The sequence below is a fragment of the Trichoderma gamsii genome, assembly GCF_001481775.2.
Source record: "Trichoderma gamsii strain T6085 chromosome Unknown Scaffold_80.2, whole genome shotgun sequence".
NCBI lineage: Eukaryota > Fungi > Ascomycota > Sordariomycetes > Hypocreales > Hypocreaceae > Trichoderma > Trichoderma gamsii.
In genome coordinates this window covers 2692-18129 of record NW_020171417.1, presented here as the reverse complement: position 1 = coordinate 18129, position 15438 = coordinate 2692, and the positions used below count along the sequence as shown (strand labels likewise).

Sequence of the window (15438 nt, the reverse complement as noted above, 5' to 3'; positions counted from 1 at the left end):
AATGTGAGGCGATTGTTATAAATTCCTACGGCTATATACAGTATTGTCGATTGAAAAGATCAATGTGGTTTGATTGTCCGTGTTAATTTTATTGTGCACCTATTGTACGGAGACCAGGGTGACGCAGCAATTGTTTGTTGGCTGGGGACAATCCATCTACAGGCGGCCATATTCTCATTTACAACGCCTGAATAATGGAGCCATCCCGGGGAAGCACGGGGCCCTACATCATGGAAACGCGATTCGAGCTTATTGATGAGGATATCAAAAGCGAGAGCGCGGTGAATTCACCGATGCCGCCATTTTCTGAGACCATCCCGCCGTTTAAATCCTCGACTCCCTTACCTTCCACAGAAACAGCAGAGATGACAGATGATGCACCACCAATGGCCGGCCCAACACCCGCTGCAAAAAAGAAGAAGGGGACGGCTTCGACCGTCAAAAAGGCCCCCAAGCGCCCCAAATCAGTACGGGAGCCCAAAAAGCCAAAATCTGCAAAGTCGACGGAAGCCAACAGTACCGCGGCAGAAGACGCATCCGATGAAGACGACGAGTCTGATAACGGACCATACTGCCTCTGTAGAGGGCCAGACGACCACCGCTGGATGATTTGCTGTGAGAGGTGCGAAGACTGGTTTCATGGAGAGTGCGTGCATATCGCCAAGGACGTCGGCGAGAGTCTCATTGAGAAGTTTATCTGTCCAAACTGCACGACGGACAACCTCATGACACTCTACAAAAAGACTTGCACTCTGGGCTCGTGCCGCAAGGCTGCTCGCCTGAATCACAGCCCACCCAGCGTGTTTTGCTCCGACGAACATGCTCAGACATGGTGGGAGCGCATGCTGGCTAGACTACCCAAAGCGAAAGCCAGAGCTGCGCTTAGCGACGAGCTCTCGCAAGAAGAATTCATGGCACTGCTGAGCAGCGATCTTGCGACGATTGATGGGGATGGAGCCTGGACTCTGAGAGCCCCTTTTTCAGGTCAAAAGTCGGAAATGAATGGCGATGAGACTGGTGAGTGCTCGTACCGCTTTTACTATCAAAGTTTTCTCCCCTTGCTAACGACTCTCACAGCAATTGAAGAACGTTTGGCTCAAATCTTGACAGAAGAAGAGAAGGACTACCTGGCTAAAAAAGCCCATGCTAGATTCAAGCTGGCCGAGGAGACACTTCTCTGCCAAAAGATGATTACCCTCGTCGAATTGGTCCAAGAGCGCCGTCGAGCCGCCATCAGCGCAGGTCTATTTGCGGAAGACATTTGCGGCTACGATCAGAGACTTGATACCATTGGCTCACGAGACGCTTTCGCCGCTTTTGTCAAGTCGCCCGAAGGCGAGGCCATCTTCCAGGCATCAAAAGTCGGAGATCCTCTCGGAGAGGGCGACGAGGTCAGGGGCATGTGCGAGCGCAAGCGGTGCAAGATCCACAGCGGCTGGCATAAGATGCTGGTGCTGGCTGTCAAGTATCAGATTAAGGAGCTGTCAGATCAGGCAGCGGAAGTTGGTGAGAATGAGAGGATTCTGAGAGAGGCCGCTGAGGAGAGATGGAGAAGACGGCAAGCCGAGCAGAATTGGGTTGAGGTGCTTGATGGATAAATGGAGAAGGAGGTGCCTCTCTGCATGGCTTTAACGAACGGGGACTGGGTCCGGTTATAGGCGCTTTGGTGTTCTAAGCGAGAATGAATAGGCCGTTAATGAAGCCTTTTATCACTGGTTTTTTATACATATAATAATACGACGTAAGGTGTTCTATGTTGCACCTAGGATATGAGCATTCGAATTCGAGTCATCAGGACGTGATATCCTTGTGGCCGATAACAGCACCCATAAATGCACTCGACACTGTGAAATTCTCTTGTGATCATATGATCATATAGAGCACTTAGAGAAGAATAGATGTTTTCTAAATAGATACCTACCTGGGATTAAACTAAATTGTACTTTGCAGTGTTCGATCTCGCAGCGAATTAGCCCACTTCAGCTCCAAGTAGAGCAGCCAAATTTGGTGGGGTCTGAAGCCTTACGTCGGTACTGTACTTTTTGGCGGGGGAGGGGTCGATGGCGAAAAAAAAAATCCGAACCAGCATCAGGAAGCCGAAAGATTCTGCTTATCAAGCAGGAAGCAACTGGGCAACTCCTTCCGGAAACCGAAACACTCTCGTTTGGTTTTCTTTTCGCCGCTGGCATTATCATTCGCATATTTATACCCTTTGCCAGATTCTGCCCTCGCCCATCCCCGATTTCTCACAGCTCAACGGTCGCATCGCAGCGCATCGCATCGCAAACATGTCTGCTTCCAACCACCCCGAAGATGAGATGGACGACAACCTCCTCGACGCCGAGGAGGTGGGCGAGGAGGTGGCCAACGAAGACGATCTCGCCATGGACTCCGACAACGAGGAGCTCATCCTACACAACGACTCCATTGCCTTCTTCGACCTGGCCCAGGACTCGCTCTTCACCATTGCGCAGCACCCTGTCCACCCTTCTCTGATCGCTGTCGGCGGTTCTGCTGGCGAGGCCGAAGATGCCCCTGGCGCCGGCTGGCTATTCGACTCCTCGGCCGCTCAATCACGGCCCGTCCTTCCTGCGAGCTATGCCAGCGATCCCTCTGCCCAGCAGCCCCAGACGACTCAGCTCGAGAGCCTGTATTCTCTACAGGGTCACACAGACTCCATCAACACCTTGGCCTGGACGCTTCCTCAGGGCGAAGTCCTGGTCAGTGGCGGCCTGGACGGCAGAATAAAGGCTTGGAAGACCGACGTTCAGCCATCCGCGGGCCTCAAGGTCACTCTGCTCGGAGAGGCGCAAGAGGTTGAGGAGATCAACTGGATTGCGCCCTGCCCTTCGCCTTCAAATCCCAACGCCATCGCCCTGGGCGCCAACGACGGCTCCGTATGGGTCTACACAATTGATCCCTCCGATTCATCCAACCCTCTTCAGATTGTTCAGTCCTATTTCCTGCACACAGCCTCTTGCACGGCCGGAGCGTGGACTGCTGATGGCCAGTTCCTGGCTACTGTTTCCGAAGACAGCAGCTTATACGTCTGGGATGTATGGGGGCAAGCCGCCGCCCAGGGTCTTGCCAACGACAATGGCATGACGGTAGTATCACTAACCGGCGAGGATCAGCGTTTCGAGGTTGAGGGCGGCTTGTACTCCATCGCCATCGACCCCAAGGGCAACTTCGTCGCAACTGGTGGTGCTGGTGGTGCCATCAGGATTGTTTCTCTCCCCCGTCTTACAAGAACGGCTCCGGCCAGATCACAAGGCCGGGGCGGCAAATCTGCCGCTGACCCCAGCACTGGTGGACAAATTCTAGCCGCGCTACACGCCCAGTCCGACAGCGTTGAGTCGCTTGCTATATCAGTTGCTTCAACGAACCCACCTACTATCCTGCTTGCTGCTGGCTCTGTTGATGGATCAATCACCGTCTTTGACGCCACACGTCGTTTTGCCATCAGAAAGAACCTCGTCGGAGCGCATGAAGAGCACTCTGTTGTCAAGCTCGAGTTTGTGCCCAACTCATGGCTGCTCACAAGCTGTGGCATGGATGGCGTGGTGCGAAGATGGGACCTGCGCGTCAGTGGAACAACAGGCAGTGCTGAAGGAGGTGCTACGGGCTTGTTGAAGGAGTGGAGAGGCCACAGGGGTGATGGTGAGGGAGGTGGCGTCTTGGGATTCGTCCAGGGACAGACTGGCGAAAGAGTGGTGACTGCTGGCGATGATGGTGTTTCATTGGTTTTCGAGGCATAATTGGGATGGATATACACACTGCTGGATGTGGATAGGATATGAAATAAAAATGCGTGCCATTTATACTGGCAGCTTTGATGACTGATAACATTTTTCTCCCTATAAACAAACAATGAGTCCTTTGAATTATTTTTTCCTAGGTTAAAATATCTATATGCTCAAACAGCTCATTATGAAGAGTCCATTACATTTCACTTGCAGCGACAGGATCTATTTACATCTGATTACTGCCTTTGTTGCAAGAAGTGATCTCATATGTTGACAGAGCATGAAGGCAGATGCATGCTTATCGATTGTGTCCGGGGTTACTTTCTTCCCACAGCTGCGCAGGTGGGGTCAACAAGCTAGGCCAGGATTACATACGCTGAGGACGTCAGGCAGGTGCCTCTTGCGTTACCCACAGCAGCCTTGCTAAGTCGCATCAACTGAACAATCACCATCTTCATTCAGGCCGGCCAATCCCAATTCTCGACACAAGGCGCTATATCCTGAACACGGCAACTCCCTCGAATTCGCTTCTCTTCTTGTCCTCGAATCAACGCCACACGCCGCCACAATGTCGGAGGCAACCCTCAAGCCCGAGAAGGACTTCTCCAAGGAAGTTGATCAGCAGCTTCCAGAGGCCGAGACTCTAGCCAAGGTACGGCGTCTCAGCTGAAGATTGATGTGTGTCTGCTATGAGCTGACATTATTCGTGTAGACCAACCTTCAGGGCGCAATCGAGAAGCTTGCCGCTCTTGAGAAGCAAACCCGTCAAGTAAGCCAGCTTTACCACTGCCAACCCCAGCTCCCAAACAGCTTCCCTGACACACCGACAGGCTTCGGATCTTGCCTCGACATCACGGGTCCTTGTGGCAATTGTCACACTATGCAAAAATGCCAACGACTGGAGCTTAATGAACGACCAAACGCTGGTCCTGTCGAAGAAGCACAGCCAGCTCAAGCAAGCCATTACCAAGATGGTCCAGACCGTTGTCGGCTTCCTCGATGAAACTCCCGACATCAAGACCAAGCTGTCCGTTATCGAAACGCTGCGAACGGTTACCGAGGGAAAGATCTTTGTTGAGGTTGAGCGCGCTCGTGTCACCAAGATCCTCTCCGACATCAAGAAGCAGCAGGGCGATATCAAGGCCGCCGCAGAGATTCTATGCGAGCTTCAGGTGGAGACCTTTGGTTCCATGGACCGACGAGAGAAGACCGAGTTCATCCTAGCACAAGTCGCACTTTGCATTGAGAACAATGACTGGACACAGGCGGCCATTCTGGCTCGAAAGATTAGCACAAGATACCTGTCGCGAAAGCCCAAGAAGACGGCTGAGCAGCTAGAGAAAGAGCAAAAGGAACGTGAGAAGAAGAAGGCTCGTGGAGAAGAAGTTCCAGAGGAGAAGGAGGACGACACAACAGACCTGAAGCTGCGCTACTACGAGCAGCAGATCACATTGGCGAAGCACGAGGACAAGTACTTGGACGCATGCAAGCACTATCGCCAGGTTCTCGACACAGAGGCTGTCGAAGAAGACCCTGCAAAGCTCCATCCTGTAAGAATACCTTGACGAATTTCTTCATATCCCCTTCAAACAGCAACTAATACTTTCTTGATAGGTCTTGCAACGCATCATTTACTTTGTAATCCTCGCTCCCTACGACAACGAACAACACGATCTCCTCCAACGCATACAACGAGACTCTCGAAACACACAGGTTCCTCTCGATGCCGAGCTCCTCCGGCTTTTCACAGTTCACGAGTTAATGCGGTGGCCGGAAATCGCCAAGAAATTCGGCCCGCACCTGTGCAGCACCGATGTTTTCGACGCCCAGCCCGGACAGTCTGCAGATGAAAAGGCTAACCAGAGATGGGAGGACTTGCGAAAGCGTGTTATTGAGCACAATGTCAGGGTCATCGCTAAATACTACACCCGCATCCAGATGAGCCGCCTGACCGAGCTTCTCGACCTTGCGGAAGATGAGACGGAGAAGTACATTAGCGAACTAGTCACATCCAAGACTGTGTATGCGAAGATTGATCGACCAGCCCGGATTGTCAGCTTCGCCAAGCCGAGAGATGCAGATGATGTCTTGAATGAGTGGAGCCACAACATGAAGAGCCTACTGGGGCATTTGGAAAGAATCGACCACCTTATCACGAAGGAGGAGATGATGGCACGTATCCAGCCAACAGGATCTAAATAGACGTTAGAAAGGGGAACGGGGGTCTGCGCGGTGCGTTGAAGGACAACAACATTACAGGGATGTTCGCAGACATGGCTTCAATGGGCATTTGTGGCTTGTAAAGATTACAGGTCTAAATAGTCTCGGAAAAAAAAAGAATCTGAGGTTATATAACGCTTATGTGATGGCTTGTATCTATGTCCCTATATTCCCAATTCTCATCTTAACCTGCTCTTGTAAAACAAAATCACTCCAATACGTCTAAGCTCTAGCTTGTGTCTATCGCACAACAAATCCAATAACTAGCTCTTTTTCATTTCTCTCCTGGATGATTGAGTTTTACTCTGCCTCCTGGCCGCTGGCATGTTTTTTTATGAATCCAGCAAGAGGCATCACCCACTCTTTAGATACCGGGACATAATGGCCGCCAGGGTGAACTACAACGAGCGGCTCCTCGCATCGATCCACCAGTCCTTGACTCCGGCTCTCATCGACAACCGTATCCAGACTGCCAATGTAGTGCAGCGTCGGAGTCTTAATCTTTGGTTCGTACAGCCACTGCAGCGAATCCACAGCAGCATAGAAGCCCGAATACGAAACGGCAAACTTGACAGGCCGGTTGTCATTCGCCTCTCTCAGCTTGCGCGCCCATTCCCCCGCCGGCCCTTCCAAAACAGGCCTCGAAGGCTCCAAAGCAGCAGCGATGAAGGCCGCCATGGCACCGCCCTGGCTGAAGCCGCAGACGGCATCGATGCCGCCGGCGTCGCGGATGGCGGAGGCGATGACGGCCATACCCTCGTCGAAGAGGCGGTACGTGTTGGAGCCGTCGTCTTTGCGGAACCAGCCCCAGGTGTCGGGGAGGTCTGCCGGGTCGGTGATGGCGTCGCCGCCTTGGGATTCGGAGGAGACGAAGCCGGGGATGTCTTGGGGGAGGAGGCGGTTGGGGCCGGTGGGGTAGAAGAGAACGGGGAGGAGGGAGACGGGGGCGAGGGTTTTGGCGAGGAGCTTTTCGAGGGCGCGGGTTTTGGCGCGGAAGAGGGGGCCGGATTGTGTGTAGCCTTTTAATATTAATAGTTAGTTGGATGTTTGATATATGAGTGATGAGGTGAGGTGAGGTGAGATGAGTCAAGGGGTGTGTAAGGCTGTCTTTCTTTGGATAGGTGTATATGGATAGATGATGTGGAAAGATGCTTACCGTGAATCATTAATATCTTGACTTCCTTCTTTCCGGCATTCTTCTTGGCCTGCTGCTCCGGCCGGGGAGTGCCAGTTGGTGTAGCTGACGATGACATTGCGCGAAGAGTGAAAGTTGAGATACGAGGTGGTATATAAGCTGATGTATGAGATATAGCCAAGAAAGTACACTGTCTAGATGTAACAGCAGCAGCACGAGACAAAAGAAATCGCATCTATAGGGAGAGAGTCTGAAAAGTTTGTACCGTGTAAGTGGCAAGTTGAAGGGTGAGAGTGAGAGATAAGGCTGAGTTGGGAATATGACTTAGTAATCCGTTGATTGGTGAGAAGGAAAAAACTAGAATTCAATGGCGCTACTGGTTTGGTGAGTAACCCGGCCAAGCTTATGGGATCTGTGAGTCGGTGCAGGCAGCTTATTTCACATTTGTAGTTAAATGAATGCTTTCTGCTATATGGGTTTAATTCTTGTAGATTTGAATTGGCGTGCTTGCATTGAGAGACACGCGCATTGATATGAGTTTTAGTGAGCAGCATTTTGACCGAATACCGGGTAGCCAAAATTCGATCTATAAAGCGGCATGGCATGGCATTGCATAGAAAATCAGGAGCAGCCATTCACTCATATATTCACCAAACTTTTACTGTTTGTATGTCCATACCAAATGTCCATAGCTTTCGTCTCTTGGTTCATCACAAAGGTCTATTAAGCCCTGAATGCGAGTCTATGATACAGCGCAGCGAAGCGTCTCGGCCTGCATGCTCTCCGAGTCGTCCCGAGTATATATATCCCCTTCTTCCACTCAACTTTTCCTGCGCACAAATCCCATACTTTTTGAATTCTTCATGTATATGCGTAATTTAGTGAGCCTTGTTGCCGCCCTGCTTGGCGTAGGGGCTGCGAGGATCGTTCTTCCACTCGTCGGCTATGCAAAATAATGTCAGTCTCTTCTGTGGTCCCAAAAGCTCGCGGCGGGGTATTTCGGGGGGGGGAAAGTCGTACAGGCCATCATGGCATTCTGGGCAGAGTTGGCGCCATAGGCGATAACGAGGCCTGGATATCCCATATTAGTCGAACTATTCGATTTTCGCCAACATAAAATGTCCTTCAATTGCGAGACAATCCGAGCGCAGTCGGGCGCATAACCGGGAGATTCGCGTTCGAATAAAACTGATCGAGGGTACCATTAATCACATACCAGCGGCGAAGAAAGGCCAGTAAGGCTTCACTGTAGTCTGATATTAGTCCCAATGATTCTGCGCATTTTGAAGGTAGGAAGCAATTGGTCCCGCCGGATGCTGAGGCCGGTCGAAACGTACAGAAAGGAGCCGGGAACTTCTTGAAGGGGGCGACACCGAACCAAGACATGATGGCGGTTTTTGTGAGGACGAAGCGTTGAGTTGGCGGAGGTGGGCGAGGTGAGCTGGTGAGGTCTTCAAAACGAGCCTTTTTCCCTTGGTCCAACCAGAATGCTTCCGAGCGAGTCTGCAGCCGGACAAGGGTTTGTCTGCCTAAGGCATTGATCACAAGGTACATAGGTACCTCTGCTTATCTTATTAGCCTATAATCACGTGATACACACTTACATAAGACATCTCCTCACCTTGGTGTGACATCATGCCGCTAATCCTGCTTTTGGTGCCTGTCGGGCTTGCTCTCCGCACCGAAAAGCGGAGAGCCAGAGCCGGTACGTACCGCCTCCAGCTCCATTTCCCCAGGTTCCTGAGACTCCTCGCAGCTTCAAAACTCGACTTTGCTTCAGCATCTGCACGAATTCGTCCAATTGTCTGCATTCTCGCGTGTGACAGCCGCCATCTTTCTTTGTCACCATCTACTTCAAGCTCTCATCGCTTATACACGAGTCCAGAATCTGCCTGCACGCACTCTGAGCTTCCAGCCAATAACCGCCGTTGCATTAGTCCGGAGCAGCCTTGATCGGGCATTTGATGGTGCGGGGTGAAGCTCCCTCTGCAACGTGCCTTTTTCGCTGGCTGCTACTCTGAGCTCCAGCTCGCTTCTGGGCGGCGAATTAACACAGTATCCAATCGGCCCTTAATCTTGCCCTCCATCATACCTTGTGCCTTCCACCACTGGTTGCTCTCTGCTCCGTCCTTATCGACAATCTCCCGGGCCTACTGCGCCTAACACCGACACACACCTTACTCTCTTGTTGGCTGTGACGAAAGCTTGCGACTCGACATCTTACGCTACAGCTTTACAAGAGGTTCGCCATTTGCTCTTTGTCTTTTTTACTGCCTTTATTGTTTCTTCTCCCTCCTACACCAACGCGACACACGTCATTATGCTTGCTCAGAGGTTGTCTCGCCGCGCTGCTGCGGCAGCCCCGCGCGCCGGCGTACGAGCTCTGGCTACGACATCTTCGATGCAAGTTCGAACACCGTCGATGGGCGACATCAACCCTTCCCCGGCCTCGATCGAGCAGTTCAACGAGAAGCAGAGAGCGTTCAGAGAGCATCTGGCGGAAGCACAAAGGGAAAGGGGAGCTCGTGCGTTTGGATCCCAGAAATTTCCTGACTCCGACACTCCTAACCAAAGCTCATCTCAAACTGCTGCAGGAGCTACAGCCGAGGCGACCAGCAACGAGCCTGATCGCAAACAAGGACCACTGACAAATCTCATCTACGGTACGAAAGAAGGCAGAGAAATGGAAGCTCAGATGGAGGCCAGCTTTAGTCAGGTCCTGGCTAGAGGCAAATATGTCCACTCCATTGTGTTCCACGAAGTCAAGCCCGACAAAGTAGACGAGTATATCCAGCTCACGGGAGAGTTTTACCCCAAAATGGCCAACACGCCCGAGAACAAGGTTCACCTGGTTGGAAGCTGGAGAACAGAGGTTGGCGACTGTGACACCTTTGGTAGGATAAGCCTCTACGCATGCTTTGTTGCTTTGCTTGTTCCTAGCTAATGTTATCACTTATAGTTCATATTTGGGAGTACCAGCGATACGAGGGTTACCACGAATCTCGACACTCCATCTCTCACCATCCTGAGTTCAAGGATTTCAACACGAAGCTCAGCAAATTGATCAATTCTAAGAAAATCTCTCTGATGCAAGAATTCTCCTTCTGGCCTACAACTCCCCCACGTGAGCTGGGAGGTGTTTTCGAGCTTCGTTCATACACTCTTCATCCCGGTAACCTGCTGGAGTGGGAGACTCACTGGAGGAGGGGACTCAAGGCTCGAAGAGAGGTTATGGAGGGCGTTGGCGCCTGGTTCGTCCAGATTGGCGAGCTGAACACAGTCCACCACCTCTGGCAGTTTGCCAACCTGGAAGAGCGACGGGCACGCCGAGAGAAGAGTTGGTCTGTTGAAGGCTGGAGTGACACGGTGCACAAGACAGTGCCTCTGATCCAGTCCATGCAGTCGAGGATCCTGATCCCCATGCCCTGGTCGCCTGTACAGTAAGCCGCGTATTATTCTGCTTTGGAAGTCACATCTCTTCAGTGCGTTGGATTCAAGTTTTAGTTGTTTTGGCGGCGTCAAGGTGGCTTCATCCATGTAGGAGTCGGCATTGTGTATGCACAGAGATAGCATGAGAAACTCATCATATATATATGTATTGTTTTCTCACCACCATTTTCAATCGCTACATGCTGCTTAATCTATGATCCAATAGATCTAACTGGAGACGCAAGGGGTATTTCAACTGTATATGCTACCAAAAACAATATCCCCTTCAATGATTAAACGTATATGTACAGGGAAATGATCTCCATCAATGCTCTATGATGAAACTCATACTGGTAGCTACTTCGTATATTCTTTAAGCTGCAAATTCATGACGGCATCCAAATTCCGCCGCGCCTGGTCTAGCAAGATGCTAAGGTATCCCAATTTCGAATACAAAGAGATGAGGCTGGGGTCTGCGCTCTCAACGCGGACTTTTTCTCGCACGTAGACTTCCTCCAGCTGCGAATCTGCCGTCTGTGGTCTTGAAGCAGCCGGCGGGTCAACTGTGTGGTTGGCAGAAACCCGCTTGGTATCAGAATAATCATCGCCCCCGGGCTTGTACTTGAATATGACGTCCATCTCATCGTGCTCGAGGCGCCGGAACGTGCCGATAGCGAGGCCGAGCTTCGTGCCGAAATGCATGGGGGCGTGGACGGGCTCGAGGGCTCGCATGAGAAGGACGATGCTGCATTCCTGGAGGGTGATGTAAAAGCTGAAATTTTGCGTCAAGGGTGGTGTAAAGTGCGAGGGCGGGCAGGACTGCGTGGTCCAGCTTGTGTCTGCCTCGTTGAGGGGCGGTCCCTTAAGAAGAGCGATGGAGGACGTTATGGAGTCTGCGAGGAGGCGCATTCCCGATGAGAGGGCCTGGGCTGCGTTTGTGGTGGAGGAGGCATTGGTTTCGGAGGCGGAGTCGGATATGCGATTGTTGGAGAGGAGCAGGCCGAGGAGGTCGATTGACTCGGTTAGATGGGTGTGGAGGGCGTCGAGGCCGTGGATGTGGACGGGGAACGATTGCGAGAGGGTGAGCGTCTGCGGCGCAATGGTTCGGAATTGGAGGCTGAGGGTCTGATTTGTTGTGCCGTATTAGCTATATAATTCGTAAAAGATTCGCAAAAAGGGTAGATGAAACTCACTCCCTTGACAATGCGCGTGCCGACTCGAGTGATGGTGCCCTTGACCCGTTCGTTGCGCGGCGTGCTCATGACCAGCGTGCTGCCAGGATCAACCGGCGCCAGCAGCGCATAGCAGTCTTCCAGGCCATGCTTGAGGTCCTCGCAGGCCTTCAACGTCCTCCCGACAATCCATGCCAGCTCGCGTTTCTTGAAAGAGATTAGCATTCCGCCTGGTTTGTTCTCGCCTCCCTCTAGCAGAACCCAATCGCAGTCCTCTGTCTGCTGCGCCATTGGGTAGTAGTAGTAGTAGCTGGCTTGGGATTCAACCAACCTGGGTTTCAGCGACTTTTATCTTGAGCTCGGCTGGCGAAACGGGAGGCCAGATGTCCAGAGACATGGCTGCTCGGCGGGAGATTCGGGGGTGAATGGTCGGAGCCTGGGATACAGGCAGCCATTCCCTCTGAGAGAAGAGGCCAGTTTTTGTCTTTGAGATGTTGAAGCTCTGAGAGTCAAGCTGATGATGACGTTCCTTAGCTTAGCGACTGAGTGCGCCGTAGAGGTCACTGCTGGTGGGGTCAGCGATAAACAGCGCCCGATAACAGAAAAAGTGGGCTGGGCGAGAACTTAGGAGCAAGAGCCAGGCAGTCATGCTTTTCGATGAAAGTCTTCTTTCTCAAACTACATTGAGAATTGACCAAAGACGGAGTATCTTGTTTTGCTGAATGCTTTTCTACTAATTTCTTGTTTTCTCATAAACGTATTCCTTTTTATTTGACTGATACGATTTTTTTTTCTTTTTACCCATGCTCCAGCTGGCTATTCTGTGCACTCCTTTAAATCAGCCACCGCCGCCGCTTCACCATGACCCAACTAGAAGATCGTCCAGCTAAGCTGGTGCCTGGAACAACAAGGAAGATGCCACCAATTCCACAAGGTAACAAAGGACACATTTACAGACTCTTCTCATATTGTGAAGATTAAAGATTATCTAACAGCTGAATTCTAGGCTCCAAGATTCAGAAGCGTCCGCTCACTCGGCGCCAGCTCCCAGCGTCATCCAAGACGCCAGTCATCTACGTGTCTTCAAAGTCTCCCTTCATGTCCGTCGTGAAGCGGACTAGGAAGTTTCTGGACAAGGCCCTACGTAACAATTCTTCTTCCAAGAACCTGTCGTTGCACGCTCGCGTCGAGGCTTTGAAGCGGGACAGCAACAGTGACACTGCTCGTGGAGCGGTCGTGACGGTGATGGGCACCGGTAAAGCTATTGAAAAGACGCTCAGCGTTGCAAGCTGGTTTGAGCAACAAGGAGACTGCATTGTCAAAATCAGAACACGGACTATTGGGACCGTGGATGACGTGGTTGTTGAAGACGCAGACGACGCGTTTGGAGACGACAATGAGAGCCGGCTGAGAAAGCTAAACTGCTTGGAAGTTGCCATCAGCCTAAAATGAGTCGTTTGGAAAGTCTACATGACAAGAGACATCAAGGGGCAACAAAGGATGTTTTAGAGAAAGACACGAACAGAATCACTGAAAGGCTGCTGCTCCTTGGCGATGTGATCAAGTAAGCTCAAACTCTTACGTTACCATGACTCAAACTCGCTGACCAAACAGACCGGGCAGCATCTCATCGACAAACGCGCATTAGCGAAAGATCAACACATCTCTTATTAAATCATGAGAGCGCTGTCATCGATGAAGCAAACTTCACAAACCAAAACCCAAATGCCATCGATACGAGGCTCAAATTAGCAGAAATTCCAATCGCTTCAAGTCTCCCCATGCCTAAACCCCCCATGCCGTCTCATTAAAGAAGAGAGAAAAAGAGTTCAGTTCCGATACTCCGATCCAGATGCAACCATTTACCGCCAAAATTCGAATGATCAACCCCGATAAATCCAAAAACTCCTCGCTTGCATCAAAACGCCAATGGTCCGTCCTCGAACAGCCAGGTGTTGTGAATCCGCCATACCGCTTACAGAAGACAGAAACAACAAAAACAAAATCAAATCAAATGTCATCCGCCTGCGCCGCCTTCCCTATGCTCATATCCGTCTTTCAAAATCAAGATTCTTTTGTTTCAAAAGAATGTCTTTTCATCTCGCCAGGCTTCGGTTGAAGAGATCGATGGCTCGTGATGTTTAGGTCAGGCGATAGGCGCTTTGAAACCGGTTAGCTTTACGAACTAACAAAAGCAGAATCACAGTACGGAATGTGTGACTGTTTACTCACTCGATAATCAGCTCTTCACCTCGCCACACACCACTTGCAACCCAGAGTCCGCAGTTGACAAACTCGGCGTAGCGTTTGTCTGCGGTCTTGACAGTGGCAAAAGTCCGAAAGCCGTATTGACGGGGGTCGATGTTGTCCTTGGACTCCTTTGCGCTAAGAAGAGTATCAAGGATGTCACATGGGCCCGATAAAGAACCTCTCGTTCGCATTTCCAGCATAGCCGGAGGCTGGTCGGTGGTTTGCAAGACAAAAGCGCCCTCAACAATGCGAATCGGGCGAAAACCGCGTGCCTGGCCAAGATCGTATCCGCCTGCCTAATGATTTGTCAGCTGATTTTTTTCTTCACCACGGGTCGGATTCGGAACGGATATGGAAATGTCCAGGGTGCAATCATACCATGACTCGACCATTGCCAAACGATCCGGACCATCTGCCGCCCTTGATGGTGGTGATCTCCTTTTGGACACGGTTCTCAATTCGGGAGGGCTCCGGGTTGAGTGCGACAGCGATGCGAAAGTCAAACTCGAGAGTAGGCATGGCGAAGGAGATGCTCGGACACGGAAAGTGTTCTAGCGCACGCTTACACGATTCCTCCACGCTCCTGTAGGAGGATAACAGATTGGATGTTAGCCAGTAATCGGAGCTCGGCCTCCGCTTCAAGGGCCTTTCGCAATCGTCAGGGTTAAGGTTAAGCTGAGCGACGTACTTGCCCGTCACCGTGGCATCGCCTCCCTGATCCTGCTGTTGTTGAGGCGATTGTGTCTGGTGCTGTGGGCTCGTCGCGGTGTTGCTCGGTCCGCCTAGGGAGAAGTGAAAGTTGGGCGTGATGCTCGTGTCCCACTCGTCGGCGCTCCATTCTCTTTTGAGTCCCCGGCACTGATGTTCATCTTGAGGCAGGCATGATGACCCAGCGACCTCTGTAGGGGCCGTCGTGGTCGGAAGAGAGAGCGTCTCGGTATCGGTTGCCATTTATTCCAACTTATGGGGTGAAACGGAGTAACCCGCGTCGACCTCTGCGATTTCGAAAATTCCCAAAATTACGATTTCCAAGACGCGAGCAAATTGATCGAATAGTGCGCGATTCCAATACGGAGTGATGTCGTCGTCTCTGAGGAGTATATGTGTCGATGGCGTGAAAGTCAAATGGTGATGGGATGTCGTCTCTTTTTGATAGAGGGGGGGTGGACGAAGGCCTGTCGACAGCGGATGGATGGGTATATGAATCTCACAATCAGGCTCCGCTTTTGGATAATCCAGGTGGGGGGGTATATTCGTGGAAAGTACACGAGGGTATGTAATCGGTACGCCCCGGAGCAGACAAAGGCCGTACTTGTACGGACAAAAGAGGAGCTGTCGTGGCCGCTGAGTGAGCAGGCAGCGTGTGGTTGGGTAATTGGTAATGCTTGGATTACTTAGAGGGGGCAGGCAGGACTATAACGAGCTGGAATGGGAACGGGGCAAAAAGTCGAAGGGCTATCTATTCCCGAATGTCCGCCAAACCCGG

The 15438-nt window shown here is 51.5% G+C and overlaps 9 protein-coding genes across 9 annotated transcripts; 5 read left to right on the top strand and 4 right to left on the bottom strand.

Annotated features, from left to right (window-relative positions):
• Positions 1–194: 194 nt before the first annotated feature.
• Positions 195–1598, top strand: TGAM01_v210961 (hypothetical protein; the record flags this gene model as incomplete). Its single annotated transcript, XM_024550939.1, has 2 exons — positions 195–1017; positions 1078–1598. 2 exons carry the CDS (start codon positions 195–197, stop codon positions 1596–1598), a joined length of 1344 nt encoding a protein of 447 aa, XP_024404316.1.
• A 690-nt stretch (positions 1599–2288) lies between these two features.
• TGAM01_v210960 (hypothetical protein) lies at positions 2289–3758 on the top strand (the record flags this gene model as incomplete). Its single annotated transcript, XM_018810848.1, has 1 exon — positions 2289–3758. The coding sequence occupies one exon, from the start codon at positions 2289–2291 to the stop codon at positions 3756–3758; it is 1470 nt and encodes a 489-aa protein (XP_018655939.1).
• Positions 3759–4314: 556 nt separating this feature from the next.
• On the top strand, positions 4315–5948 carry TGAM01_v210958 (26S proteasome regulatory subunit N5; the record flags this gene model as incomplete). Its single annotated transcript, XM_018810849.1, has 4 exons — positions 4315–4398; positions 4459–4515; positions 4577–5296; positions 5361–5948. The coding sequence occupies 4 exons, from the start codon at positions 4315–4317 to the stop codon at positions 5946–5948; spliced, it is 1449 nt and encodes a 482-aa protein (XP_018655940.1).
• A 318-nt stretch (positions 5949–6266) lies between these two features.
• TGAM01_v210959 (hypothetical protein) lies at positions 6267–7219 on the bottom strand (the record flags this gene model as incomplete). Its single annotated transcript, XM_018810850.1, has 2 exons — positions 6267–6985; positions 7123–7219. The coding sequence occupies 2 exons, from the start codon at positions 7217–7219 to the stop codon at positions 6267–6269; spliced, it is 816 nt and encodes a 271-aa protein (XP_018655941.1).
• Positions 7220–7979: 760 nt separating this feature from the next.
• Positions 7980–8487, bottom strand: TGAM01_v210957 (F-type H+-transporting ATPase subunit J; the record flags this gene model as incomplete). Its single annotated transcript, XM_018810851.2, has 4 exons — positions 7980–8044; positions 8122–8172; positions 8318–8347; positions 8439–8487. 4 exons carry the CDS (start codon positions 8485–8487, stop codon positions 7980–7982), a joined length of 195 nt encoding a protein of 64 aa, XP_018655942.2.
• Positions 8488–9421: 934 nt separating this feature from the next.
• TGAM01_v210956 (hypothetical protein) lies at positions 9422–10545 on the top strand (the record flags this gene model as incomplete). Its single annotated transcript, XM_018810852.1, has 2 exons — positions 9422–9995; positions 10061–10545. 2 exons carry the CDS (start codon positions 9422–9424, stop codon positions 10543–10545), a joined length of 1059 nt encoding a protein of 352 aa, XP_018655943.1.
• A 342-nt stretch (positions 10546–10887) lies between these two features.
• Positions 10888–12099, bottom strand: TGAM01_v210955 (hypothetical protein; the record flags this gene model as incomplete). The annotated part of the gene is made up of 3 exons (XM_024550938.1): positions 10888–11655; positions 11724–11984; positions 12034–12099. The coding sequence occupies 3 exons, from the start codon at positions 12097–12099 to the stop codon at positions 10888–10890; spliced, it is 1095 nt and encodes a 364-aa protein (XP_024404315.1).
• A 464-nt stretch (positions 12100–12563) lies between these two features.
• Positions 12564–13154, top strand: TGAM01_v210954 (hypothetical protein; the record flags this gene model as incomplete). Its single annotated transcript, XM_018810854.1, has 2 exons — positions 12564–12636; positions 12709–13154. 2 exons carry the CDS (start codon positions 12564–12566, stop codon positions 13152–13154), a joined length of 519 nt encoding a protein of 172 aa, XP_018655945.1.
• Positions 13155–13930: 776 nt separating this feature from the next.
• TGAM01_v210953 (hypothetical protein) lies at positions 13931–14903 on the bottom strand (the record flags this gene model as incomplete). The annotated part of the gene is made up of 2 exons (XM_018810855.2): positions 13931–14248; positions 14331–14903. The coding sequence occupies 2 exons, from the start codon at positions 14901–14903 to the stop codon at positions 13931–13933; spliced, it is 891 nt and encodes a 296-aa protein (XP_018655946.2).
• Between the last annotated feature and the right edge of the window lie 535 nt (positions 14904–15438).